This window comes from Rhinatrema bivittatum, chromosome 4, assembly GCF_901001135.1.
Source record: "Rhinatrema bivittatum chromosome 4, aRhiBiv1.1, whole genome shotgun sequence".
NCBI classification, from domain to species: domain Eukaryota; kingdom Metazoa; phylum Chordata; class Amphibia; order Gymnophiona; family Rhinatrematidae; genus Rhinatrema; species Rhinatrema bivittatum.
In genome coordinates, this window is record NC_042618.1 from 365,881,654 (window position 1) to 365,908,331 (window position 26,678).

The 26,678-nt window shown below is 42.3% G+C and overlaps 1 protein-coding gene across 2 annotated transcripts in view; it reads left to right on the forward strand.

The window, feature by feature from the left end:
- LOC115091020 (haloacid dehalogenase-like hydrolase domain-containing 5) overlaps positions 1-26,678 on the forward strand; it is a 77,076-nt gene that overhangs the window by 19,093 nt on the left and 31,305 nt on the right. The window contains exons 1-3 of one of the 2 annotated variants that reach the window (XM_029600801.1): positions 2,541-3,215; positions 19,790-19,999; positions 22,944-23,056. In XM_029600801.1, coding sequence (XP_029456661.1) covers positions 3,114-3,215; positions 19,790-19,999; positions 22,944-23,056 — 425 coding nt within the window. In that variant the 5' untranslated portion in view covers positions 2,541-3,113. Of the gene's footprint in view, positions 1-2,540; positions 3,216-19,789; positions 20,000-22,943; positions 23,057-26,678 lie in introns of those variants that run through there. The other variant, XM_029600802.1, reaches the window with a different exon arrangement.

Here is a 26,678-nt window from a genome sequence, read left to right on the forward strand (position 1 = left end):
GTGGCCTCTTTGTGTTACGCAGCTCTTATGTGTCATGCTGGGCAGAGGACTTGAGCCTGGAGCTTCTTATCCGGTGGTGCCATGGCTTGTTCGTGTATGCGCTCCGGTCACGCAGAAATTGTGCATGTAGGTCAGATGCGCACTCAGGAAGATGTGTGCGCCGCCGTGCTCACAAATTTAACTTATGCGCCCAGCACAGTTGAGTGTGTGACTGTGCACTCGGCGCCCTCGCACACGTTGCTGTGCGCACGGCACTTATGCGCGTGCCGATGTGCGCCCGGCTCGTCTCTGGGCGCATGGATCAAATCGGCGGACAGGGCGGCGATCAAGGGAATATGGCGTCTGTGACCACGTGAGCAATATGACTATCACCTCAGAGGGTCTCCACGTGGGAGGACCCTCGTATCGGACCGGGGTCTAGCCCGGAACAGGGCCGATCAACCTGGTAGCACTGACGCCGGCTGGCGATCTATGTGGCTCTTCGAGCCTCGGAGACCGGAGACTTTTAGGAAGTTTTCTACCTTACCTTGTCTCGGCGTTTCCCGGTCTCGTTCTGGGCAGTCTCCAGCTGCGGGGGGAGAGGGAAAAGTACCTTTACCGCCACGCTCAAAGTTGCACCCGCTGCCTCTCAGCCGCACCCATTGCCGGGGGCTAAGTCCACACCGGGAACCGGCTACCGGCCTGAGGCCTACCTCTGAGGGATTGTGGAAATCACTTCAGGAATTCTCAACTGGGGGAGGGACCCATAGGTATCACTGCAGGAGAGCGGGGCTCATCTGTAGAGGTAAGATTTCTTCGTTTTGGATTTCTTTGCTTAGAATACTCTAACGCTGTGCAAGCGTGTATAGAGTCCCGAACTGCTATGGAGATAGAAGAATACTGAGGAGCATGGCATCCTGCAGGGGTATATGTACTAGGGCTGACGTCAGATTGAAATCTGATTCCGTCTCTAGCTATCAGGAGCACACTATACCCATTGGTCCTGAGTCCATCTGCTACATGCTAGGAAATGAGGGATTCACCTTTAGGGTAAGACAAGTTCAGAATCAGCCTGAATTTTTCTGTAACTTTTGTAGGTATAACTGCTAAAGGAGATAAATGCATTTTTAGAAAAGGAGGTTCACTGAAGGGCCCCGCTGCATGCCTGAGCTCCATTTCTTCCTGCACTTTCTTAACCGTAACCTCCCTCAACCTCACTACTGACCTAGCATTCCTAACTCTACCCCCCTCCCCAGGTCCTATATATGGTATTAAAAAATTTTTCTGAAAAACCCTTGGCTAATAAGACTGCTACCTTCTTGTTTGGATATTCTCTTAACCTCTGAAGCACCTCCCCTATGGGCGAAAATGCCTTTTTAAACTTCATTTTATTGCTTTCCACCTCTCCGAGGGGAAACCCCTTGACTAGTGGGGCATTTAATAGCTGGGTGGGCACCGTTACAAGTTGCACAGGTGTGCCTGAACATGCAATATCGGTGATTTTATTGTAACGCCAGCATAATCTGTGTGGCTTCTTCCAAGTTTACCTGTCATCCCTCCCTTTGGTGTAGTTCCAAAGCTCTGAAAGGAGTTAGATCCTATACCCATGTAGCTCGCCCCTCCTGCACTACCTACACTTTTAGGGATACTCGCACTCCTGTTCGTCATCTGTGTAAGTCACAGATTAATATCCTGAGTGCCCCAGGACATGTACTTGTTACCCTCCATCTTGTCGCGGAACTGCTCATCATCGTTGAGCCAAGCCCAACCTTCGTAGTCCCTGGATGCCCCCAAAATACTGTCAGCGTATGCCAACAGAGGCCCATATTGATGAGGTTCGTAATGCCCTACTATGCTGGCCAAGCATACAAATTCCTTCACCCAGTTCAAAATATTCTTGGCGAACTTACGCCTTTTCTCCCTCTCCTTTTTGCTTTTTTCTGTCCTTTATTCTCTCTGCATTTCCCTTCTAACAGCTTAAAAATATTAACATTTACCTTTTTTATCCTCCCTAAAGCTACTTTCCCCAAAGCACCCCTGAGGCTGTTAGTGATTAATCCTCCCCTGCTTGAAGGATCCTCTTCAGCTGACACCTGAAGAGGATCTGGGGGGTTTAACAGAGCTGTTTTACAGAGGTGTTACTTATCCGATACCCCCGACCTGGGGGCAGGGAGCTCAGCCTGTACCTGAAAACTCAGGCGCCTTCCTCTATCAGCCACACCAGATCGTTTTACATCCCGCCTTAAAGCAGGGGTTTTTTTGGAACTCCTACCTGGTGTTGGGGGTATGGCTTAACTTACTGCCCTTCCCCCCTCCCTGCTGACAGGATACACCCACCTTTAGCTGCAGGCACCATGAGAGCTGGTGTCGCGCGCGGGGGGGGGGGGAAGATGATCATTTCATCAGAGACATTCAGGGAAATCTCTGGGATATCCAACTCCTCACTACGAACTGGCAGGGAGAGGGGTAGGGGGCTGTATCTGGGCCGTTCTCAGCAGAAGCAGAGAAAGGTGAGAGGGGAGGTGGGGAAGCAGACGCGGGGGAAGGGGCCAACGGACTTGCCTGCTGCTGGTCCCTGACTCTATCAGGACTCCTCCCCTGCACTGATTTTTTTTCTTATACATAGAAGAACAAGGGCAGGGACAAGGAAACAGAACACTCTCCCGACAGCCCTGCCTGGCTGAATTTGGAGAAAAAAATGCAAGTACTTTAAATATAAATTCCCTGCGTATTTATTAAGAAAAAGCACAACTTGGAGGTCTGTGCAAAGCACTGCTGAGAGCAGAGGAGGAGGAGGGCAGCCTCATAACGGAAGCCGACGTGGTAGTCCACAGTTTAGACTTCCCCTCGTAGCCCGGCCTTCCTCCTAGCGTAATATCAGCTCCAGCCCGTTAGAGGAGAGAGGGCGGAGCGTGCCGACGCCAGGCGGCAGCTCATTGGCTGTTCAGGCTCGCCAACTGGGGCTCCCACTGGTTGCAGATATAGCTGGAGCCGGGACTAGCAGAGTTGTAGTATCTGGGTGGATTGGAGGGAGGGAGAGTGCATCTTGAGGGCTTTGAGGTTGAGCTATCGGACGCGGGTTAAGCTGCTTCTGCCCGCAGCGAGGTGGGGGGTGCTGCTGCTGTGGCCCGGGTATGAGAGGGTTACAGTGGCTACGGAGGATGGTGCGGGCCGCGGGCAGTAAGGCGCGGATGGTACCGAACCATGGGTTCTGCAGGGCTGCCGCTGACAATCAGGTAAGGATCAGGGTCTGGGGAAGAGGGGTTTAAGAAGCTCCGCACCCTGCCGCCATCTCTTTGGAGCCCTGTGAGGGAGGGGTTATGGAGATCTCACCCCAGGGATGTGGTTGGGCTTTGGAGGTGCAGGAATCCGTGCCTATCCTCTGTTTAGGGTTGTGGACGGGTACTTTAGGTACCAGCTCAATCCATCAAGTTTTCTGCCAAATCTTCTTGTAATTCTTTGCAATATACAAAAGATTTTTGTCTGGCGGGCAGGGGTAGTATGTCGAGGTAGAGCTTGGATTTCTCTTCCATCCCGGTTTAGGACACGTGGGGTGAAGACTACAGCTAGTCATTCTGGAGTTCTGATTCCCCCCCATCACACACACATACATTCTCTTTCTGATCTCTGACATCTTCTGCACAAGGGGAAACCAAGAAGAATTTGTCTTGAGATGTTTTGCACATGAAACCAAAGCCTTGCCTTTGTTTTAATTGCCAGTTTGAAGTTTTGTGATGCTGACAGCAAGATTCTGGCACTAATCTGAGCCATTGCACTAGGTTCACTCTTCCTGTAGTGTCCTAATTTATTGATTCCTGATTTATGAAGTATAAAATTATCTTAATTTTTGACATCTGGTTTATTGGCCTCTGTTTTATTTAACATTATTTGTCTTTGTAGATGCAAACCTTTTTTTTTTTTTTTATTGAACTAAAATATAATGCCTGAAATTTGAGACGATATAGGTGACACATTTGAAGAAGGAGAACTATGTGGTTTATAAGGCCATATATGATTTTTCTCTTTGTCTAATCCACTTATATAGATTCCACTTTTGTCAAGAACCAGTATGGATACTAGAAGGTTGTACTACTAATATTACATATAGACTAAGTTTAAAATGTACGCATGAGCTCCCATACACGTGCTGGAATTTTAAATCATGTGTGCATTTCACATGTAATATTTAAAATATGCCTCGCATGCATATGTGTGCTCTTAATTTTAAGCAGGAACTTGAGCAAACGTACTTTGCGTATGTTAAGAAATTCATGCCTTTTATGTGTGCAAGTAAGAGGATTTTAAAACATGCTCGGGTGAAGGATATAGCCAGTTTTACCAGTTAATCCACCAGTTTGCCCAGTCAATCTTGAGGTCATCCAGACCCCTCTGGTTCTTCATCCTGCATGCCCCCCACCCTCCTCCCCAGTTGATCCTTGTTGTGGAAACCCTAAAACAACTTGTGCAGACTTGCACCTCATCAGGAGCAGAAGTAAACCTTTGCTGACTAACAAGCCAGCGCGCTGCGGCCTCGGGTTTTTGTGCATAACAGCTGGCCCCATCCCTAACTCCACTTCTTTTCTGCCCCTTTTTTGTAACTTACTCGTAGGTGTATATAAGTGCGTAAATTGCAGCTTTTAAAATCCACCTTGCTCATGCCTGGTCTACATTTTATCACGAGCAATGTTTTTAAAATCCACCTTTTCAGATTAATTTAATCAAATCTGAAAAAATACAAACAGATAGAATGGAACAATTTGAAAACCAAATTAAGAGAGTTAATCTGAGGATTTTAAATTTCCCCAGAACCCATCTGATATCCCCAAGGGAAATGTTTAAGAGCTATCTTAGGAGTATATTAAAATATACAGATAAGGAGATGCCCAGGTTGTCTGGAATATATTATACTACTCAGACTACTAGAATAGGAGGAAATCAGGAACAAACGCAGGGAGAATTGGAGGAGGATGTAAATTTGTCGGAATTGTTGGAGAAATCTTCTGACATGGAAACAAAATCAAGAGCAACTTTGATAGTACAATTTATAGACATATCAGAAAGAGATTCTATATTTAGAACATATTTTAAATATCAGAAATCTAATTTTCATGGTTTTCCAGTAAGAATCTTTCCAGATATTGCCTATAGTACACAACTTAGAAGGAAGGAATTTTTAGCATTACGAGAAAGAGTTATTCAGAAAGGTGCTAAATTTCTTTTACGATTTCCTTGCCGATGTCTAGTAGTTTACCAGCATATGAAATTTATGTTTAATCAACCTGATCAGTTGCGCTTGTATTTGGACTCTTAACCCCTATAGTTATCCTTAGTAGGGGCATGTAGTTAGATAAATGCAGAAGACACAATATTAAGTGATTTTTTCTTTTTATTCTGCTCAGGAATCTTATGTTTAATAGGTTTCATTATTGCTAAAAAGAAAATTTCTATTTACAGATTTGTATGAGTAAATATTTCTGTTATGTTGTATTTTATGTAAAACTTTGGTATACAATATCTGATATTTCAATGTAAAAGAAAATGCTTAATAAAAATAAAATAAAATAAAAATAAATAAATAAAATCCACCTTTTACCGTTTTGACTCTTGACTAGTAGTTACCTTTTCATTCCCTGGTTGATAAACTTACTTCTTATCACTAACTGGGTATGCATAAGCTCTCATATTAACATACCAAACTGTAACTACTTTTTTTCTTTATTGCGCTACCTCACAGTGACCTTTGCTAATAGATTTTTCTGACTTATTTATTTTAGCATTCTCATAATTGCCCCTGTGATGACCACTGTGACTTTATTTACTTGAAATATTAAGAATGTAAACGTTAACCTGCTATAACATGCTTTGAGCTGTCTAGTGTAAAATAGATGACAGTGATGATATTACATAAGTTTAGGAATATCACTTTCGTCTCTCTCATTTTTTTATTTGTATTAGATTTTTGAGTATATTATATTTGTGAACCTGTATTTTGATAATTGGCCAGTTATCTAAAACTCAGTAATTGTACCTGTTCAATTGAAAAACCTAAAACAGAATGCGGGGATTCCAGGATTATAATTGTATAATGTGAGAGGGCTCTTGTAAAATACAAATGCCTTGTATTTGCAAGAACATTAGTGCCTTGCTGGGTCAGACCAAGGTGCATAGACCCCAGCATTCCAACAGTGGCCAGTCCGGATGACGAGTACCCAACAGATCCCAAATAATTGATCTAGTTCTTGTATCTCATTTACAAGGATAGATACTGGCTTTCCCAAGTCTGCTTGGCTAATAATAATTATTTATGGACTTTTCCTTCAGGAGCTTGTCTAATTCTCACAGGACAAGCAGGATGGTGGTCCTCACATATGGGGTGACGTCAGTGGATGGAGCCCTGTCATGGAAAACTTTTCTGTCAAAGTATCTATAAATCTTTGACTGACACTAGCACACTGAGTGCACTGAGCATGCTCAGCCTGCAATTATTCCTGTGACCTCAGTCTTCTTTTCTCCGCACCGCAGTTAGCATTGCGGTCAGGAGCTCTGTGAGAATTTCTCACAACTTTTCCTCACGGAAACACTTGAAGTTTTACTTCACAAAAACTTTTTCCCTGCATGGGTCTCCCTTCACATACATTTAATCGACACTTGAGTACTATGCCCTGTTTTTCGGTCGGTTCCTGTCATCTCACTAACTGTTTCCCAGGCCTACCAACCGAATTGCGGCCTTCCCTCTCCCTACTTTTCATCCTTAGTTAGCCCCACAAAGCCTGCGAGTGTCCTCCTGCGATCCTCCACCTGCTTATTAGGGCTAGTGGGATAGGGACATCCACGGTTACCATTGCCACCAGGACCGCTGTCTCTTCCCTCGGTACCTTCGTGCGGTCGATGCCCACATCGCTACCGTCTGTACCTCCATCCATGCCGTCCTGCCGCCATCGATGCCCACATCGATTTTGTCAGTGCCATCGATGCTTACATCCATGACACTGATCTCTCCATGAATTTCATCGATGCCGATGCCGTCGTTGCTCTGCCCGAGCCATCGACGCTTATATCGATGTTTTCAACAGTACTCTCGAGGCCACTTTCAATGCCACCATCGATACTGACATAACACCTAAATGCAATACCCTTGACTAAACACAATGCTCCATACTTAGAGTTCTTAACTAAAGCCCCGTATCATCCTACAGCACTACATATTGCCAGGAACAGTGCAGGCATGCTGATAGTCCGACACCACTTGCCATCCAAGACAGCGAGGACTTCCACCTCGGCGCTGGGGAAAGACCGGGCTGAGCACCGTGGCAATCATAGTCACCGGCACGGTGACCATCCGCCACTGAGGCAATCCAGGACATCGGTGCTATCCTACTCTGTGCTGGGGAATGACTGGGCCGAGCACCATCCCTACTGCCACCGCCTCTGCTCCACACAGCGGTGGCAGTCCTCTGTACTGGAGAATGAGTTCTGTGCTGGAGAATGAGCTCTGAGGGATTCCGCACTGGCATCAGGGTACATCGAGCCAGTTGCGAAGCAGGCCCGGGTTCACGAGTCATATGCTCCTCTGCTCCCGAGGCGTTCCCCACCGACATCAGTGCGGGGTTCTGAGCCACCACAAAATAATGTGGAAGCGCCAGACATGCCTAGCCTGTCTCCTCTGTAGCTGCGCTACCATACCAGATTACAGAGTCAGCAGACAGACATGTGGGTAAGATTTTTACCGCTCCCGCGGGAGACTAGCTAATATCCAGATTACATCAGCTCCGCCAGTTGGACACCTCCTGGTCTCCCAACTTGCCGGATATCAGAGTGGCCACCCCACTTAGTACCAGAGTTCAGGGTACAGTCCCCTGGATGCTACAAAGCGCAGGGGGGTGGGGAGAGGGGGGGGGTGAGTTTTAATCTTACTATTCTTTCTTTAAACAGAAACCAGATGCTCTCCATTCACCCTGGACCTCAGAAATGTCAACTTTCTTCAGAAGGGACAGGTAAAATGGTATTTCTCGTCACCATGCTTCCCTTACTGCGGTAAGTGGGTTGCCTCTCTCTAGTCTTTCTATGTGTTTCATAGTGAGTCAACAACATTCCAACCCCACGTTTGCGGGGTGCACTTGGGATTGGAATACCACATGTATTTCACCAAACTCACTAGCAGTGACTGTTGTTTCTCTACGGAGTAAAACATCATTCACGCTTTCCTTGCATGTATAACTGTCTAACAGCAGGCAATCCAAGCAAGGAGATCCATGACTCACTATAAATCTTCTACCTGGGATTGCAGTTTAACTACCATAAATCCCATATGGAACAGTTCTGGACACTACAGTCGCAACGACTTCCTGCCTACCAACCATGCAGACATACTGACATTTTCCTACACATCTCTGCGCGCATGCAACATAACCTCAGCCCCTCATTCTTTCAGGGATGGGCCACGAGGTGTTTTCACTATCCACTTATTCATCTGCCCAGAATGGCTATGAGTCAGATTCAGTAGAAATTTCAATGATCAGTGGCTTTAAGCTGTTCAACCGCTTTCTTCCCTGATCCATATTACTGATCTAGAACCAAGTCTTCAGATGGTTCTGGTCACAGTTGCATTTACTTAGGGTTGAAGAGTTCGAATTCACATCGTCCCAACCCAATATGCGTCTATTCCGCTCCATACAGGTTTTCACATCAACTTCCTGGAGCTTCCAGCCATGCGTTATGCCTTTTATGCTTAAAATTCTGCCTCTGTAACAAACCTTTGTGCATACAATACACAACCACGCATACAATACACAACCATGCATAACCTCTTAGCTGCTCTGCCAGGAAGCTGCGCAGTTTTAGCCTTTGGCCCTTGCACACTCCATGCATTCCCGGGCCACTTATCTAACAGACTTGCCGAACGCACTAGCAGACCTTATTCATAGATGTTTCCATCCTCTCGAATGGTCTCCGAGTACAGGTGTAGCGAGCAAATTCTTCTAGCGCTAAGGTCAACTGACCTTGCCCTCTGTGTCCAAACCGAACCTTATGGGGGACAGGTTCTACTCCCTACACATGTCTCAAAATGCGTTCCCATGGACGCCTTTGCTCGTTCTACAACAAAGGCCTCTTATATGTGTCTCTTTCGACGCCTCTCATAGCCAAAACTCTCATTAGGCTGCACCAGGACGGAGTTCACTGTTTCTCAGACCCACGTCCTGACCGAGACTAGTATGTTTCCCGTACTTCTCAATCTATCACACCAGTAACCAATTCGCCTTCTCACAGGTCAGTCTCACTGCGTTCCTTCGTGACTGAGTGTCCTATGTACTCAACCTCATAACCTTCTTAAGGTAGATGAGGCATCTCACCTTACTCAGATTACCCTCTGCCCACTTTTTCCCAACACCTCTCTCACCAGGGCGAGAGGGTTTTCCACTCCTTGGACTGTAAAAGTGTACTTGCATTCTATCTAGACCGCACTACACTCCATAGGAATTACACCTAACTCTTTCCTTCTTTGGCAAAAGCCAAGCTGCGAGTTCTAGTGGGCAAACAGACCTTTTTCCTCCTGATTAGCAAAAGGAAATAAGACCGCCACCAACAAGCAGACATTCCGCTACAACACTGTGTGAACGCACACACTGTTAGGGCCGTGCCAACCTCAGTAGCTCACCTTCAGTCGGTTGCCGCTTGTTAATATTTGTAAGGCTGTGACCTGGAGCTCTCTCCATACCTTCACAGCCCATTATTGCTTAGGTAAGACTGGCCGGCAAGCTTCTATGTTTGGCCAGTCCGTTTTACTCAACTTCTTTTTAGTTTAACTACCCAACATCCTTCCACCAACCCGTTAAGGGTTTCAGGATGCCCTCCTTACCAAATTCCACCCCCGTCATTGTGCCTGTTGCACGTCTTTGGTTGCAGTTGGTGCACAGCTCGGACATCCTCGGCTCGGTACTCACCCATATGTGAAGACTACCATCCTGCTTGTCCTGTGAGAAAGCAGAGTTGCTTACCTGTAACAGGTGTTCTCACAGGACAGCAGGATGTTAGTCCTCATGAAACCCACCCGCCACCCCGCGGAGTTGGGTTTACATACATTTTATTATTTTATTTTTCGCTTGCGCTTTCTGCTATACACGAGACTGAGGGGAGACACCTGTGGTCACAGGGATAATTGCAGGCTGAGCATGCTCAGTGCACTCAGTGTGCCAGTGTCAGTCAAAGCTTTATAGAAACTTTGACAGAAAAGTTTTCTGTGACAGGCCTCCGTCCACTGATGTCACCCCATATGTGAGGACTAACATCCTGCTGTCCTGTGAGAACACCTGTTACAGGTAAGCAACTCTGCTTTCTCTTTTGAATTCTACTATATTAGTTAGCTTGACCACATCGTCCAACAGCAGATTTCATAGCTTGATTACTCGCTGAGTGAAAAAATGCTTCCTGTGATTTAAGTCTACCTGTTGCTAGTTTCATTGCATGTTCCCTAGTCCTAGTGTGGTTTGAAAGGGTAAATAATCGTTCCCTATTGACCTGTTCCACTCCGCTCATGGTTTTATAAATTTTAGTCGATTATAGTCCTCTGCCAGGTGACCTTGCTGCTAGACTGGAGTTTGGACCACTCTATTATATCCCTGAAAGTCTCCTCTCTATACCTTTGTGTCTGCCGCGCTGGCCTCCAGATGTGGACTCTTTCTCTGAGATCCAGGAGCTTTTTGCAGCAGGTGTACGTATACAACCTCTCACTAACAGGTAGGTAATCATCTATGCAAAAGAGTGGATAGCCCCCCATCTCATGGGCTTCTGTCTGAGTTGATAAAAGTCTTAAAGGATGATTTTAAGGAGTAGGTATGTCTTAATTTAAGGGTTGTTAAATGTGATGAGGGTTTTTAAATTTATTTTAGGTGTCTTTTTAAAATCTGTGGTTTTAAATTTGATACTTTATTAATGTTATCTAGTGAATGAGCAGCAACAGCACAGCAATTAGCTGATCGCTAAAATCAGAGTTAATTTAATGTTATTTTGGGTGACTAATTGACTTATTTTGAAGACTTTCCTCCTAGTGGGGGTGATATCTATATATCAAAAAAATGGCTGGGTGGGAATCAAACTAGTAACTAGTTGCCCAGGAACCGGTACTCTCTCCTCAGATCAAGTAAGTTACTTTTGCAAACTCACAGTTCTAACACTGGCAAACCATATAAACAGCCATAATGCTTCAGATTATGCAAATCTGAATACTAATACTGAAATTGCTCCATTTGCAGGGATGCTATTACAGAGCTTTCTGTTGCTTGACAGTCTTGGTATCTTTTGGAAAGAGTAAAAAGCATACTTTTTGCAACAAAAAAAAAAAAAGGTTTTTTGTTGTTTTTATTTTTTTTCTTTTAAGAAAAATATACATGGAAAACAATACCATGAAGAAATAAATAGCTTAAGAAAAAAAAGAACATCCACTGCAAACTTCAGTCCACAATATGGTGGGGATAGGTGGAACCCTCAAATGCCGAGGAAATAATTAAACAAACAAAAACAAAACCCAGGAATATTAGCAAGAAACAGTGTTGTAGGCGTAAACTAAATAATGCATAAGAGAAGACTTAAATAACAGCAGAGGAAGTTGCCTCCAGCAAAGATACCAAAATAGGACGAGAGAAAACTTGTTTTTTTAGCGATAAACCGGGCTAGTTGGGCAGGAACATAAGAAACTTACTTCAACATCAGCTAATTTGACTCCACACTTACAGCGGATATTTAACCAGGGAAAACTCTCTAGTTGTAAAATCCTAGGTCTCATCAGCAGAAAATGTTTCCTCCTGAGTTGATTTAGCTACATGGGGGAATATGGCAACTTTCAAATTATAAAACAATAGATTTTTATGACACTACAGGCTCAATACATAATCCCTTTCAGAATCCACCACCTAATTAACCATTTAATGTAGAAAGTATAATTTCTTCATCACCTGATTTTAAAAAGCCTAGAAAACAGATAAAATAATCTGTCATTACTTTAAAATACAAAAGATCTTGCAGCACATCTCAGATGCTGCTTTTGCTTTCATGCACCTCAGTGTATTGAAATATAGTATTTAAATCATCCAAAACTAAAGCAGCAGTTCTCCTTTCTAAATTATAGAGACATTTGTGTGAGGTCAGGTAGTCCAACCAAATCTTCAGTTACTATATTTCTCAGAATTAGCTTAAAATGCTGCTGTTAACATTTTTAAAGATCTATTTAAAATCTGGTTCTTTGCTTATTAGTTTACAGCCATCATTTTGAGCACTATGAAAGGTGAGATCCTGTTGGCCAAATTGTTATAGTGCAAATGCACCTGGCAGAGAGAGAGAGAGAGAGAGGAGTGTGGAACCTCCCAGACCTCTGTGGAATTGAACAGGAAGAGAATAAATGCTCTAAAATTAAACATGGGAAAAATAGTTCGACGAAAAGAAATATGCAGAACATCTGGAGATTAGGACAAATATTTCAGCAACCGTTTCTGAATGTGTGGGAGAGACACTGCTGTTGTAAAGGGAACAACCGCAACAATATTTTTGTTCTGCTTTCATAAAAAAGGGATCTCTTTCCTGGAATTTCTGTCATTGTTGCTTGTTTTTTTATATTTTTCTGTAATTGGTTTCACTTCAGTGCATAGTTGGTGGTCTCCTAGGCCTGAGGCACCCCTGAACTTTGGTCTGCAAGTGCTGGAAATGGGCCTGGTTTTCAAGGCTTCCATAGTGAATATGCATGAGAGAGAGAGAGAGAGTCAAATGCAGTGTCAGACCAGGAGGGCTATTTGGCTGGAGTTTCAAACTTTAAAGGGGGCTTCAAATTACACGATTGTTGTTGTGTTTTGTTTTTTTTTTTAAATTTTTATTATGGCTGTGGGCCTTAAAAGCTCCAGCGAGAGGGCCAGTTTTACATGTGATTGAGCCAGGATAATGTTGCATAATTTGGTTATCCTGAAAAGCAGTCCTCTTTGTGACACTCTGGAATCAGTTTGCCATTCTTGGCCTGCAGCCAGAACTATCATGTGTCTGTTATATTTCACAGTTGGGTGATCCAGATGCATGTAAATAAACTGTAATTGAATCTAGGCACTCCTTTCTGGAATAAAAAGGTCCTTTCTTTGGGATCGTTTCACCCAGACTGAGGCTGCAACAAATCGTTATTCAGGAAGGCTGGTGAATAAAATATAGTGCTGTTTATTCCGAACTTGAGTAGAGGCTGTGTGAGAGAGACTGAATTGTGATAAGTTTGGCAATGATGAGCACATGGCAAAGCATTTGAAACCTGCTCTGTACCAAGCTCGAGAATGCATTTTCAGACTCATTACAGTATGCATGGCCCTTCACTAACCCTTTTCTGACATCTAAGCAGCTTGGTTGATGTGAAGAAACTGCACTGAAAATACAGAGCCCGTGACAACGGTGTGAGGGAAAAGCAAGAAGCCCAAAACATGCTTACCCATACTTCAGTCTTCACACTTTTGCAGCACTAGGCAGGGTCTTTTTTTTAATTTTTATTTTTTGAAGCATCTGTTAATAAGTTAGTGTTGATGGGAGTGTTGAGGTTGAAGAAACTGTGGGAATTGCTAGTTGTGAGCAAATAGTTCAGTTAGGTATCGCAGATCTTACTCTGTATACAGTTCATTTTATAGTATTTTGTATGATGTGTGCTGGGGGGGTCCAAGACTTTAAAAATATCACTTGCTATTCAATAAGATCACATTTGTGATGCTAATAAATATAGGACACCCCCCCCAGTATAGGGAACATTCTTATCAACAAGCTCAAAATATTTAGAGTATCTTTTGTAATATTGCCCTTATTTACTTCAACTTTTGTATAATAAATCCTGAGCTTTAACAATGCAGTAGTTTGTCCCTGCTAATATGGTTGTATTTGAATGAAAAAAGGGAAGGCATCTGATAATCTCTAATATGGAGAATCCTGTAGAGCATTTAATGTAAGGAATGTTGATGGCATGCCTTCTTTCTCTAAAAGATTCCTCTGTCAACCATCCAGTTCAGCTCTGACACATTTATCTCTTACATTCCACTTTTCTCTTTATTTTGCACCTCCGTGTGATGATTAGTCTGCCCAGACCCTTTGGTGATGGGTTAATTGACACTCGAGTACTTTATGGTGCAAGGAAGGTGATGGTTTTCTTAGAGCAACACCTAGGTTTCAGCTGGAAACCAGAACTTGGGTATTTGAAATTGAGTTAGCTTTGTAATAGGGACATATTGTGCTTGGTTAGTGTTTTTAGCCTCTGTTACAAACAGTCTAACTTCAGTTAGTCAGCCAGAGTGACTCACTGCTCTCTTGATTAACAAATGTTGGTCCCTTTTCAAACCCAATCACACTACCTCAACACCTTTCCAAGGTGAGTAACTGAGCTGAACTATTCAACTTTTTTACTTAGGTATACACTGCTCCTAGCTTATTTCTAGCTTCTGGCTTCTTTTTGGGGTGGTTTTTTTTTGTGGGGAGGGGGTTTCAATACATTCAGTTTGTATTAAATACAAACACTCAGTTCTTTTAAAAGTCTGCAGAACACTCCTGGAATTTCTGCAGGACGGCTTGAAGAAGGGGTTGTCTCTCAACTCCATCAAGGTTCAACTGGCCACGCTGGCCTGCTTCAGAGCCAAAGTGACAGCATCAGTCTATCTTCCCATCCAGACATCTCCCGCTTCCTGAGAGGGGTCAAACAAATCCGCCCACCACTAAAATGGCCGGTACCCCTATGGAATCTCAATCTAGTACTCTACTTCCTAGCGGGAGCTTCCTTCAGACCTTCTCGCAGTCTGTCCCTATGGCTCCTGACCTTGAAGACTGCATTCCTAGTGGCAATATGTTCAGCCCGTCGCATCTCCAAACTTCAAGCACTATCCTGTTGGGAACCGTTCCTCAGATTCACACCTGGATCCATACAGCTACGCACTGTCCCCTCCTTCCTTCCAAAGGTGGTTTCTCATTTCCATCTAAACCAAACCATCTCCAGACGAACATAATGACTCAGAAGACTCATGCCTTCTTCGCCATCTTAATGTCGACAAGACTCCTAGTCCGATACCTGGAAAGATCGGAATCCGTACGAAAGACGGACCACCTATTCATCCTTCACAGCTGGAAGAAACAAGGGGAAGCGGCCTTGCGGGCAACCATAACCCGCTGGATAAAAGAAGTAATCAAGGCGGCCTACATAGAGGCAGGCAAGCCTCCATCTCTACAAGTCAAGGCCCATTCCACCAGAGCCCAGGCAGTGTCCTGGGCAGAAACCAAGATGCTGTCACCTGCCGAGATCTGTAGGACGGCGACATGGTCCTCCATTCACACCTTCTCGAGGTTCTACCGCCTGGATGTTCAGGCCCGGGAGGATGCAGTATTCACAAGGGCAGTACTAAGTGGGCCACGGGCAGCCTCCCGCCCGGTTCAGGAGTAGCTTTTGTACATTCCATTGGTCCTGAGTCCATCTGCTACATGCTAGGAAATGGAGAAATTACTTACCTGATAATTTTGTTTTCCTTAGTGTAGACAGATGGACTCAGTATCCTGCCCATGGCTGCCTCAGAATACGGAAACCTCTGGTATCAATCCCCGAGAGCAAGACAAGCATGGGTAAGCCACGCATTATCCCTAGTTAGGATACCCATAGTTACCGGGTGTCGGCGTTTCTTGGTTGAGTGCACTGACAGTCTCCAGTTAAAATTCACGTCAACCAGTTCAAGTTAATCAAGTTATCCAAACACACACATATCCACAATTGCTTTTCGAGGAGAATACTGAAGAGCAGAGCTTCCTGCAGCGGTATATATAGTGCTGACATCAGATTGAAATCTGACTCAGTCTCCAACTGCTATCAGAAGCACACTATACCCATTGGTCCTGAGTCCATCTGCTACACTAAGGAAAACGAAATTATCAGGTAAGTAATTTCTCCATTACAAGCTAAAAAAGTTATACTAAAAATATAGTGCCTGGACTTCAATTTGTGCTGTTTTTGCTGAGTTAAATTCATGTTTGAAGGCTATTCCTTTGTTTTATTTTTTGTTGACTATTTGGTGCAGTTGTGATTGGAGCACTTCACAGGTAATGAAGTGCCGTAACTACTGTGCATCCTCTGTCTACAGAGTTAGGACCAGAGTGCAGCATACAGAAACTAAGTGTACTAAGCGTTTCTCCCCCCCCCCCCCCCCCCCCCCCCCCGACATCTTATTTATTTAAAAGGTTTATATACCGCGAAATGCACCAAAGTGTTCTAGGCGGTGCACAGCTTTCCATAAAATCATGAATTAAAACAATTCATATATTTAAAACATTAGACAGATACAATTGTACTAAAAACATGTTAAAACAATCAGCAATTATCAAATGCTTTTGTAAAGGGTAAGCTTTCAACTGCTTACAAAACATCTTTGCATCATCAATTAATCTTAAATATTGTGGATGGGTATTCCAAAGTTGTGGTCCAATATATGAAAAAGCCCAGTTTCGTGTTGCTGCTAAATGATAGTCCCTCAATACTGGTATTGTTAATAAATAACTTGCTTTTGATCATAAAGGCTGGGTAGGAGCATATTTTTGTATTAAGGACTATAAATAAGATGGTTGGCACATTTCAATGCTTTAAAAACTAACAATTAATTCATAAGAACATAAGAAATTGCCATGCTGGGACAGACCAAGGGTCCATCAAGCCCAGCATCCTGTTTCCAACAGAGGCCGAACCTGGCAATTACCCAAACACCAAGAAGATCCCATGCTACTGATGCAATTAATAGCAGTGGCTATTCCCTAAGTAAACTTGATTAATAGCCATTAATGGACTTCTCCTCCAAGAACTTATCCAAACCTTTTTTGAACCCAGCTACACTAACTGCACTAACCACACCCTCTGGCAACAAATTCCAGAGCTTAATTGTGTGATAAGTGAAAAAGATATTCAATCGGTAACTAGCACAACTGTTTGAGGAGGGGAGTATCGTTCTCTATGATTACAACACAATAACATACCTATGGCAGTATTCTGCAACAATTGAATGGATTTTAAATGACATTTTGGTAACCCAACTATTTATTTATTTATTTATTTATTTATTTATTTATTTAACCAACCTTATATACCGGCTTTCACATTCATTTCAAGGCGGTTTACATTGATTGAAATTGCAGTAGCAACCTTCAAACACATATATACTAAAAACACATCATTAAACATAATACATATCTACAATACATTAAAACCAAAGACTAACTGGCTAAAAATACATTAAACTAAGCTCTTCCAAATCTCAACAGTTCTGCCACATCTTCCCAGGTACCCCCTTCCCTCCGCCCATCCATCTACCCTCCATTGCAGTAATCTACTGTAATTAATAGAAAAGCCTGAATAATATTTCTAAAGTCAGCTACTTCCAGAATAAAACTCAAATGTCTCAACATACATAATTTGTAGAAACCAGATCTTAAAGCTGTCTTTATATGGTCAGTACATGTCAAAGAGGAATCCATTAACTTGAAGAAACCCCTAGGTGAAAAAACCAACAGTAACATTAAGGAAGCAGGAATTCACCTTATACAATCGTAGACATGTATATTCTTGTTCACATCCATTCTTTCTGTGGATTCAATTATCGGTCTTTCTCAATCCCCATCCGTTTTATAATCATCAGTCATCATAAAAAAAGTTTAAGAATGATTTCAGTGCACTTAAAAACTTGAACTTAACTTTTGAATCTTGTGTTCCAATAGCCGCCTGACACTGCTAGCACTTTTTAAGTGTTTCGATTGTCAAAAGGTGAATATGTCTGTCAGCACTGACAGCGTTTCTGGACTATCCGTTGCAAACTCTAGGTTCTGAATATTTTTTTTAAAAGGAATCAAACTATCATTAAAAACAAGATCAAAGCAGGAAAAGTTTAAAAACATTTTAGAAATTATCATTGCTTCTATATTTTTTAATTTAAAAATAACTGGTTAATATTAATCCAAGAGTATATAGACTTAAGACAATCTGTGTCCTTCGATAGTGTCTGAGTGAGATTGGCATCAATAGGAAAATACAGCTGGATGTTGTCTGCATAAATTTTAAAATATTGGAGCCATCATTTCCAAGATCTGATACAAAAGTGATTAGATAAATATTAAATATTGTGACTGACAATATACTTTCTTGGGGTTCTCCAACCTTAAATCTACATCATTCAGAACGTCCAGTGCTATTTTCCACATAAAACATTCTCCTTTGCAAATATGAAGCAATCCATGACTGAATTAGTCCCCCAATATCTAAATCAGCTATGCGTTTCAGTAACAGAATATGATTAACTGTCAACACTGAAGATAAATCTAAAAATAGGACTAAAACATTTTTGGCATCCAGTTGACGAAGTAAAAAATCAAAAGTTGACACCAAAAGAGTTTCAGTACTATGGCCAACTCTGAATCCACATTGATGGAGACTTAACACAATAGAAGCATTCAGAAAAGCCACCAATTGTTTATGTCCAGAGTCTTCAATCACCTTGGCCAGTGAAGAAAGATTTAAAATCTGCCTATAGCTAGAACATTCTTGTTTCAATATCGGTCTTAGCTTTTTTCAAAGAATCTGGAAAGACACCTATTTCTAAGGATTGATTAACCACAACTTGTAAAAATGGTAAAAATACATCCTTCCAACAATACAATGTACCTAATGACCTTGGGTCTAATGAACAGTAAGATTTTTTTTTCTAATCTAACTAAAGGTTGCTCTACTTCTAGAAAGGAAATGTAGCCAAATGAATCCCACTTAACTTTGAGCTCCTTAAAAGAAGAGCTAATTTGCAAATTAGGATCCATGACTATATTAGCTAGTAAATTATCAATCTTTGATTCAAAATAATTAGCGATTGACTAGATGGTATAATAGTCAAATTATTATCAATTGGATATTTAATTAGCCCCTGTACCAGACAGAAACGTTCATGAGGTCTGTTTAATAATGCATTTAATGATTTTTTTAATATTATTTTTTTTCCTTGCAGTAAAAATCTATATATTCTCCATGCTACTAAAAATGCTTTTTGATCTTTATCATAATGGCAGAAAGCATACCCCTATGTAAGCCCAACTAGTTTAAAGTTTACTTGAGATTGGTGGTAGGATTTGAATTAGGTTCCCTATGTTTTAAGGCTACACTCTCAAGCTTGAAATGAGATGTCATTGTTTTTATTTTAGAAACCTGAAGGTAGGATTAAGCAAGAAATCTGAATGATAATTTTTTGAATTGTCTTGATTCTTTGTTTAGCGAGAGAGCTTGTGAAGTGTTTTTTGTGCTCTGAAGAACTGGCTTGTGAAAAGTTGTTAAATCTTCTCGTGTCCATCCACCAAAGCACTAGTTCAGAGGTGGCCAACTCTGGTCTTCGAGAGCCACAAACAGGCCTGAGTTTCAGGATATCCACAATGAATATGCATGATAGAGATTTGCATGCACTGCCTCCATCTTATTGGCTTCAGTGCTATTGAGTTGGCCTCAGCAAGATCCAGCACCAGGCAGGGGCTATCCTCAGCAATGGGGAGTCCCTGTACCGGATTTCATATACATCTTGATTCAGAACCAAGGAAAATTGTCTTGAGATGTATATTTTTATTAATATAATGTAAGAAAACTGCTCAGTCCAGAGTTGGTTGATTTGCTGTTTTTTTGTTACATGGTTGTAGTGTCTGCATGATAAGAATATATAAGTACAGTCCACATAATGATTGGTAATGGCTGCATTCTATGAAACGCCGGAAAAGATGACTCAAATGCTTAGTGCTTTCATTCTACCTCTCTTCACAGCCCAGTGCTCAGCCTACCTTTGGCCTCCTGTTTGATATTGATGGAGTCCTGGTACGAGGAAAGATGCCGATACCTTCTGCAAAAAAAGCCTTTCAAAAGTTAGTGAATCCTCTGGGCCAGTTCCTGGTGCCAGTAGTGTTTGTCACCAACGCAGGGAACTGTCTTCGCCAGAAGAAAGCAGATCAGCTAACCCATGTTCTAGGTGTGCCAGTGAGTACCTTTTTGGCTTTACTATATAGGGCTTGTTGTTTTGGTAGTAGATGCGACACAAAAAGTGTTCTTGTACACCCTGGGATAGTTTTCCGTTGGGATTTGACACCGTGCCTTGCAGTGCACCCAGGCTGTGTTCTAATGACTAAGTAAAATAGAGCCAAAGATTGCAGAAGTAACAGTGATATCCTAGTCATTGCATGTCAGAGTGCAAATGAGAGCCAAAAGCTACAGGTTCCATGTCATAGGTAAAAGAGAGTTCCATGATGGTGATTCCTGGAATTTTTTACCATTATAACAAGTTTTTAAAGACTTACCACCAGTTGTCTCTTATGTTTCTGCTGTAGTAGGATCAAACATTTTGCGAAATCAAAGGTATATGCCATCTTTCTGACACTTCATATTTCAGTGTAGAGCTCCTCTAACATCGGAAAGTCTGAGAAGGCAAGGTACACTGGGTGGAGAAAACTACAGGCAAATCCCCCCCACACACAAACTTCTTATTTTTGTTAAGTAATGTAACTTTTGTGATGGTCATGAGATTTTGCATATAAGATTTATGGCATTAATAATGCCTTTTGTTTTTAGTTTAAACTGATTTGTATTAAAAAAAAAAAAAAATTCCTCTCAAACTGTTCAGTTTTTATTATTTTTCACTCTTAATTTGTAATGCTCAACAAACAGAATTTGTTTTGGTCTTGCAGACTTATAGGCCGATTCTGTAAAAAGTGCGGGAGAGCCGGCACTCCATGTTGAGCGCCCACTTCTCCGACGCTCGCCCAGGCACCCCTCCTGGGCGCGCTATACTCTATTCAAATTAGGTGTCAGGCTAATAAGGAGGCGCTAGGGATAATAGCGCGTCCCTAGCGCCTCCTTATTAGTGGAAGAGGCCCTTGCTGAAGGCAGTCCACGCCTGATGTAATCAGTTACTCCTGATCTGATGGATGACATAGATAAAGTCGCCCAAAGGAGGCCATCACCTAGCAAAGCACTGCCGCTTGCTGTCTGCACCACCTGGCTGGGAAGAATGTGGGAACCCTCGAAAGGAGAAGAAGGAAATGCACCAGCGCTAATGAAATGTTTCAACAACAACTCAGCAAAAAAGAAGACGAAGCAGATTTGTCATGCAAATGAGGGCACCTGCTGCAGGAGAAGTCTATGTGGAGGAGGGGGATTGCTAGTCATATGGAGCAGGATTGCTGTGGAGAGGATTTTATAGTCACTTGCAAAATGAACATTGCAAGGGAGCTCTTTTTTTTGTTTGTTTTTTTGTTTTGTGTATTTTGCAACTGATGGTGACCTGCCTAGCCGAACAAATGCAGCCGCCCTTTCGTCTGGTCATACGGGAACATTACCTGGGCCTCAAATACTCGCATTATACATCTATCTCTGATGGCTGGAAGTGGTCACATTTCCCAGTCCAACTGGTTCAGCTATTCCAGGCAAATATGACTTAACTAGATGGCTGCTTGTAAGGTGCACACATTTTTTTTTATTTGCAGAGTGGGATACTTCTGCAACTTCAGGTTGCTTAGATCTTAACTAATTTCTGAGAGTAAAATGTGCGGCTTGGCCGCACATTTTACTTTCTGTATTTCAGGTGACTTATAGGCTCATCAACATGCATTTGCATGTGATGAGCGCTTTTAGTTTCGGGGGGAGTTGGCTGCGCATTTTCCACATGCTATTATCCCTTACAGTATATGGGGTAATAATAGTGCATCTAAAACGCTCGGCCAAACGAAGGCTAAACGGTGCGCTGGGCCGAGCGCACCATTCTGTATTGGCCCGTTAGTAACTGGCTTGGACTCCTCTGTCCTTGTTGCTGAGTTGTTTACCTGCACACCCCAGCATGATCCGGACTTCATTTCTGGCTGCCCCTCCCTTCCCCTCCTCTGGTACAGGAGGAGAAGCTGAATGGCACTTCATATTTCTGTTTAACAAAATAAACTTCGATATTTACCCTGAAAATGCTAAGTTTTGTCTTTGCAGTGATTTTTCTCCCTTACTTATTTGTTGTTATAATAATCCCAGTTAAATTCCCAGGAAAAAAATGAAAATAAAACCTAAGAATGAAGAGCCTTGGGCAGAATTCCATAATCTAGTAAATACCAAAGGGATCGCAGAAACTGTTCTAACAAGGGAAATACCTAAAAAAAAAAACTTAGTTGGTCAACCTTTTATTCAAAAAATACTGCGTCAAAAATTACATTGTTTACTTTAAGAACAATACTTTGTCACTTAATGTGCTGTACAGGTGGCCACAATTGAAAGTCTTTTTTCTGATTGAAGCGTCTATAATATCAATATGGTATGCTTCCAATGGCTGACATGACTATCAACAATCTTGAGATAAGCAAGGTGGAGGTGTCGCCATGTGGCAGGACAGCGATCTGCTAATGACACAATAGCTTCTCTGAGCTCCTTAGAGAATCCATTTGGCGAAAGGAACAGTTTGTTCGCATCATTAATACGCCTACTTGGACCTTTGGTTATTGTTTACGACATTGTTTCTGGGATACTGTTTTGTTTTTTTTACACGCTAGCGGTAGACTTTGAGTCTTTAGTGTGTCTTTGTAGGTTTTTGGTCTTGTCTTTAGGGTTTGTGTATTGTCCTAGTATTTTCGTGTGCTTTTATGTATATTTTTCATGTTTCTTATAAGAGATTTTGTTTTGTATAGCACATTAAGTGACAAAGTATTGTTCTTAAAGTAAACAATGTAATCTTTTTACATTGTCAACCTTTTTATTCAAAAAATACTAACTGTATATACTGTTCTATGTAGAGAATGCCATAATTGCCAGTCACCCACTGCTCATGTTTACCTTCTGTTGAGAGGTGATGCATTATATGTTGTAACCTGCCCTGAGTACACTTTTCTTTGTAGAAAGAGCTTAGCCAAATATTATGTGTGTACTGAAAGTCAACTCTGATTCTTCGCAGATATCCCAAGAGCAAATTATGATGTCACACAGTCCTTTGCGGATGTTTAAACAATACCATGATAAACATGTTCTGGTGTCTGGACAAGGCCCGGTTCTTGATATTGCCAAGCAGTATCCTTTTGGAGTGTATGGCTTGTCATCCTGGAATCGTCCAAGAAAATTCTTGTTCACTTATGAGGCAAATTTTGACTTCTGGTCACTTCAGTATAAATTTGTTCTAGTTAATTGCTAGGATATTGTATCATTTGAAAAAAGGGTAACAAGATGTGAATGGAACCAGTGGCTTACGTAGGCCGCCTGTGCAATTTACAGCAGCATCAAATGGTTGTCTGGGTTGAAATTCCATTGCATCTTCCTTTTTTTTTTTTTTCCTGCCAGATGCTTTATTCTATGCTCCTTGCATAGAAATATTCAAGCCCTGTCGACCACTCAGCAGGAGGGGAGGGGATTATTAGTTCTGCTTTGTGTCACCCCATAGTTGCCACTTTACCTTTACATTAAGTTTACCAGAGAGCAACTGGTAGTGCCTACATATGACTTGGTAAAATTTTCAAATATGATGATTCTTTAATTTTAATTTTTATATCTATATAATGGAAGCAGAAAAAGGCAGAAATCTCAAATTTATTTTAAATTCATCATTACTAAGGCATAGTGTGTCAGAATAGGTTATGTAATATTAAAGTAATGCAAAACAGTATTGCTGTCGGCTTGTTCAAGCTAAATTTTAGAGAAAAACAACCATTCTCCATCTGTAAGAAGGGCTGAATTAGCCATTACATATGGATGATGTCATCTGGCGGTGCAAACCGGACCACTCTCTCTTAGCTAGTAAAAGTTTTACTTCCTGTTCGAGTGTTGTCTCATGAGCCCCCTCTTTTTTTTTTTTTTATATCTGAGCAACAATACCAGCACAGATGTACCTCTATCTCTTTCTATAAAAAGTCATAATTTTTGTCTTTAAAGTTGCCTCAGCAGCCCCCAAACAGCACTTTTCAGTGCTGCGTTTTCAAAAGAAAAGGAAAGGGGTTTTTTTTTGGGGGGGGGGGAGGGGTTTTCAGGATGTCTGGAAAGAAAAAGTCCACAGTCGGTAGATTCAAGGACTGTGTTTGTGGAAAGAAAATATCCATCATCGATGGACATGACCTCTGCTACCATTGTCTAGAACTGTACCATGACCAGACCAACTGTAATAACTGTGGACGGATGTCCCAGTGGACCCAAAGATCAAGGGCCTGGAAAATGGAGGAACTGGTATATCTCAGAAGCCGTGGTCTATTCTCCCGAAGTGCAGTCTTGACTGCCTTACCAGGCAGAACAGGCCAGTTCCTCAGGGTCTAGTAAGCAACATATTGAAGAAGAAGAGGCGCCACTCTCCTGAGCAGCCAGTGTGGAAAAAGCAGAGATTGTGTGGCGCATTGGCACACAAGCTCCTAGCCCCATCAGCACATAAATCCTCAACATACTCAATACATCGAACCCTGGAAGATGAAATGCATCTGTCCTCAACATCTTTACCATCAGGACAGGTGGTTCCATCATTGATGCATTATGTAGCAGTGCTTCCTATGCAGCTGTATGTGGGCTTGCACAGAATTTTGACAGGGGCAGAAGGGGATTATAATACCCTTATCCTCACCAATTACCAGAGACCTTTCTCCAACAAAATTAATGGGACAAGGACTATGCCTGGAGACTCCAGATCCAGTTTGTTCTGTGGTCTTCAATTGAAATTTTGCAGAGCCCAGATGATGTGCAAGATTCCATTGTTGTATTAGAAGAGGATGTTCCCTTGCCAATCAGACAGCACAGCTGATAAAAAAAAATTCTCATCCTTTTCTTGTGGCTAAGGATAAACAAGGTATCTTCCAACCTCCTTTCTAGAATATCAGATTTACTCGGAGTCCCAGTATTCCCAATTTAGGTGGATAGTCCATCAGAACCCCCACACAGTGGTTCAAGTCCAAGAAATTTGCTTGTAGCAGAGTCCAGCCAATCAGATGATGATCACCAGGGTTATACCATTCTGAGGCAACCAAGGACCCCTTCTCAGTCCTGGATCAGTGTGTTCACTCCACTCCAATTTGCTCTGAAGAGGAATGGACTGGGTGCCCTTCTAGACCCTTCAGAACACTAGTCTTCACTGGAAAAACTTTCTTACTTCAGATTTCTGGTCAGGCTGGGAAAAACAGTCAGTTAACATGCATAGGGACAAAGATCCTTGTGCAAACATCTTTTATCTCCTCCACATTCTGGAAACACTGGTGCAGCCAGCAGCAATCCTGATCCATGGAATCCTGCAAAAATTATAAACCATAATTTGAGAAAATTCTGTTTCTTGTGTCCCAGTAGCAAGGAAACTACACCAAGTATGAAGAACAAAATCTCCGGGGTTTAGAATGTGATCTACTTGGATTTCAGCAAAGTCTTTGATACGGTCCCGCATAGGAGGCTTGTGAATAAAATAAGCTTCGGAGTGAATGCCAAGGTGATTGCATGGATTACAAACTAGTTGACTGATAGGAGACAGTGTATAACGGTAAATGGAACCTACTCTGAAGAGAGAACTGTGTTAAGCGGAATGCCATGGGGATTGATTTATGGGACCGGTTCTGTTCGGTATCGTTGAGTGACATTGTAGAAGGGATAGAGGGTAAAGTTTGTCTATTTGTGGACGATACTGAGATCTGCAACAGAGTGGATACTTCTGAAGGAGTAGAGAGAATTAAAAGTGATTTAAGAAAGCTTGAAGAGTGGTTGACGATTTGGCAGCTGGGATTCAATGCCAAGAAGTGCAGAGTCATGCATCTGGGGTGTGGTAATCCAAAAGAGTTGTATATGATGGGGAATGAAACATTGATGTGCATGGACCAAGAGAGAGACCTTGGGGTAATAGTATATAGTGATCTGAAGATGGCAAATCAATATGACAAGGCGATAGCTAAAACCAGAAGAATGCTGGGCTGCATAAAGAGGAATAACCAGAAGGAAAAAGGAGATGATAATACCCTTGTATAGGTTCAGGGTGAGGCTTCACAGGGAGTACTGTGTTCATTTCTGGAACCCGTATCTCAAAGGATAGAGACAGGATGGAGGCTGTCCAGAAAAGGGTGACCAAAATAGTATGGGGGTCTATATTAGAAGACTTTTGAAGAGAGGCTGAAGGATCTAAATATGTATACCCTGGAAGAGAGGAGGTGCAGGGGAGATATGATACAGATCTTCAGATACCTGAAAGGTTTTAGTGATGAAAAGACTTCAAACCTTTTCTGTTGGAAAGGAAACAGTAGAACTAGGGGTCACAAAATGAAACTCCAGGGGGATAAATAAGAACCCACATCAGGAAATATTTCTTCATGGAGAGGGTGATGGATGCCGTTCTGGAGAAGGTGGTGCAGGAGAAAACAGTCAACAAATTCAAAGGGACATGGGATAAACACTGTGGATCCCTAGAGATTGGAGGATGGAATCTGCACAGAGTGGCAGTTACTACCCTTAACAGAAGGGATGGAGATTACTACCCTCCAATCAATAGTCTTGATGCAACTGCAACTTCGCTCCCCATTTCAGGGGGGGGGGGACTGAATAAAAACAACTACCAAGATGGACCCTGACTTTTACGATCTGGGGTACTGACACGCAGACATAAGGGAAAAAGCACAGGACGGCTTCTACGGCCAAGTCCTAAAGCAAAGAGCATCAAGCAGCATTGTCTGAATTACCAAGAAGGCTC